This window comes from Volvox carteri (assembly GCF_000143455.1).
Source record: "Volvox carteri f. nagariensis unplaced genomic scaffold VOLCAscaffold_80, whole genome shotgun sequence".
NCBI classification, from domain to species: domain Eukaryota; kingdom Viridiplantae; phylum Chlorophyta; class Chlorophyceae; order Chlamydomonadales; family Volvocaceae; genus Volvox; species Volvox carteri.
The window spans coordinates 492,338-494,977 of NW_003307623.1; the positions used below are offsets into that span (position 1 = coordinate 492,338).

At 53.9% G+C, this 2,640-nt stretch overlaps 1 protein-coding gene across 1 annotated transcript in view; it reads left to right on the forward strand.

The window, feature by feature from the left end:
* The window catches only part of VOLCADRAFT_98999 (uncharacterized protein), a gene marked incomplete at both ends in the record, with an annotated part of 4,159 nt that extends 2,746 nt beyond the window's left edge, over positions 1 to 1,413 (forward strand). The window contains 4 exons of the mRNA XM_002957797.1: positions 228 to 338; positions 598 to 764; positions 1,026 to 1,128; positions 1,366 to 1,413. Of these exons, the coding sequence (XP_002957843.1) occupies positions 228 to 338; positions 598 to 764; positions 1,026 to 1,128; positions 1,366 to 1,413 (429 nt within the window). The remainder of the gene's footprint in view (positions 1 to 227; positions 339 to 597; positions 765 to 1,025; positions 1,129 to 1,365) is intronic.
* Positions 1,414 to 2,640: the final 1,227 nt, after the last annotated feature.

Consider the following 2,640-nt stretch of genomic DNA (forward strand, 5'->3'; position numbering starts at 1 on the left):
CCCACCCCCAACAGCTTCCCCCGGTGTTGGTAAAGCTCAAGGCACACGAGAGAGGTGATACTGCTGCCGTACACACAGCCGTACACACTGTCTCCGTCGGCGGCACCACCACCACCACCACGACCCCGCCCATGTCCACGGGCAGCGGCAGCGGCAGCGGTGGTACCGGTGCCCCCGCCCCCTCCCCCGGCCCTTCCCCCGCCCTATCATTAGTTCCCCCTTTCCAGCTGCCCCTCTGGTCGCCGCACATGTGTTTGGCCGAGTACGTGCCGCTGGCGGTGGAGAGGCTGCAAGCACAGCTGGACACGCATTGCAGTGTCCTGGCGGTACGGCACCAGGTGAGTGTGTGTGTTCGTGTTTGCTTGTGTGTGTATGTATCTGTGTTTTTCCCTTGCCAGCTCAGCTTTATACCGTTTCCTGCATCATTCCCCGCCTCTTCCCTCCCTCTCATTGTACGGCGTTGGAGTCCGGCAGCTGGTGCGTTAGGTGTGTGTGTCGGCATTGTGTTTTTTGAGGCGGACGTCCCCCTCCAGGGTTTTCCCCTTCCCTGTCCCCCCCCCTCATTTCCTTTCCCCCGCCGGGTGGTTTTACTTGCAGTTGATGACGCAGCTGGGTGAGCTGCTGGGGGGCCTTTTGGAGCTCAATTTGAGGGGGGGTGTCGCCCTGTACGGCATAGCCTGGGAGGGCAACCCTGTGTTAGTGTCTTTGGAGCTTGGCAGCAGCTTCCCTTCCGAGAAGCCACTGGTGGTGCTGCAGTGCGTCAGGTAGAGGCCCGTGTGTGTATGTATATGTATGTGTAGATATATATGTAATGTATGTATGTATCTATCTATGTTTGTTTGTTTGTTTGTTTGTGTATAAAAGGCGGGCTGAGGAAGGCGAGGGGGAAATGCACGGAAACCTGTCATCCTCTGACCCGACCCGTCATAACCCACACACGCACACTAACTCCTCCTTACTTCACCTTATATCATTTCTTTGTTCTTTTCACTCCTCCCCTCCCTCCGTACATTCGTACATTTTAGAGTTCTCCCGGGTGCTGACTCATCGCGGTCGTACCGGGAGTATCCCTGGAGCCCTAGGTGGTCCGCTGGGGAGATGTCGGCCAGGATACACAACTGGTTACAGGTGGGTCGGGGGGGGGAGTGGAATTCGTGTGTGTATGTGTGTGTATGTGTGTGTGTATGTGTGTCAAAGGTAACTACCCTTTCGACCTACCCTCTCTGCAGCCCCTGTCCCCATGCTGGATCACATTACCACCGCTCCTCCACATACAGACATACAGACATACCTGATGGTTTTATTTCCTTCTTCCCGTTCCCGTCTCCGTTCCCCCTGCCTATACATACATACATACACACACAGGACGAGCTACCCGTCTTCTTGCGGGGCAGGGCAGCGCAGCCGCCGTGACACTCGTGTCCAACCGCAAAACCCGAAGTTACCCCTTTCCCCTTCACACAACCTGGAGCTCTGCGCGGTTTCCCCGTGCTTTTGACAACGTAACAAACCGCATTGGGATTACCTGGAAGACAAAGATGTGCTGCTACTGCTGCTAGCAATGTTGCTGCTACTGCTACAGCTACTTAAAAAAGCAGCTAACGGTGCTCTTGGTGTTCTTGGTGTTGGTGTGCGTATGTATGTAGGTTGTTCTGTATGTTGGGAGAGGGGCAGAAATAGTGAGGGGAAGTAGTACGGGAGGTGCACGCAACTGTACGAATTCGTGGTGACGTTGTGAGTTCCTATATGTCGTACTCGACGGGCTCGTCCTAACGAGATGCGTCTGTATGTCAGCTTGCTACTTAGCCGGTGTAATTTAGCTTTCGGTTTTGTGATGTTGTCCCAACCTTTTGGTGTGCTTGTAAACGTATTCATATCATCAAGTGACAGCTTGTTGTCACTCCTGGGGGGGGCGGTTGTATCATGAGATTTCTGACATCCACCGATCGGTGCATTTTCTGTAATGCCGTGATACAGCAGATCACGGATACGAGTACAGCGGTTTGAGGCGCCCTTCAGGTTCCGTCTCCACCCTCTCCCCATCCCCCACCCCGCCCCATCGCCCACCCCACCCCCGGTCGGCAGTTGTTCCCGCCGGGAATCCCCCTGCCTTACAATGGTAACAGTATTATTATTATGATGATGATAATGATGATAATGAATAATGCAGTGAACACTGAGCTGCAAGATAATGGATGACATCGTTCAGAAATGACCTCAATATCGTTCTTACGGGTTGTTGCTGGTGGTTGTGCACATTCACGTCCACTCAGCAAAGTGTGCGCGCGCCTCCCTGTCCCCTGGATGGATGGATGGATGGATGGATGGATGGGAGCAAAAAAGGTCATATTTTTTCCAAAACCGCCGCAGGTGCCGCCCGCTTCAAAATGAAAAACTATCATGTCCGGGAAAAGAACAGCGGAATACCAAAAAGGTAAACCCCGTAGGAATTTTTGGCGTAAAATGGATTTATATTTATTAGTCGCACCAGGTGGTTGGCCACCGCCCGAACAACCGCCCGAGCACGGCAGGCAACCATAAGATGGATAGTGCAGGGCGAGGACGGGCAAAGCTATTAAACGGATAGAGACGGGAGACGGTCCAGGATCGCCTGGGGGCGGCAAAGGGAGGAGGCAAAAG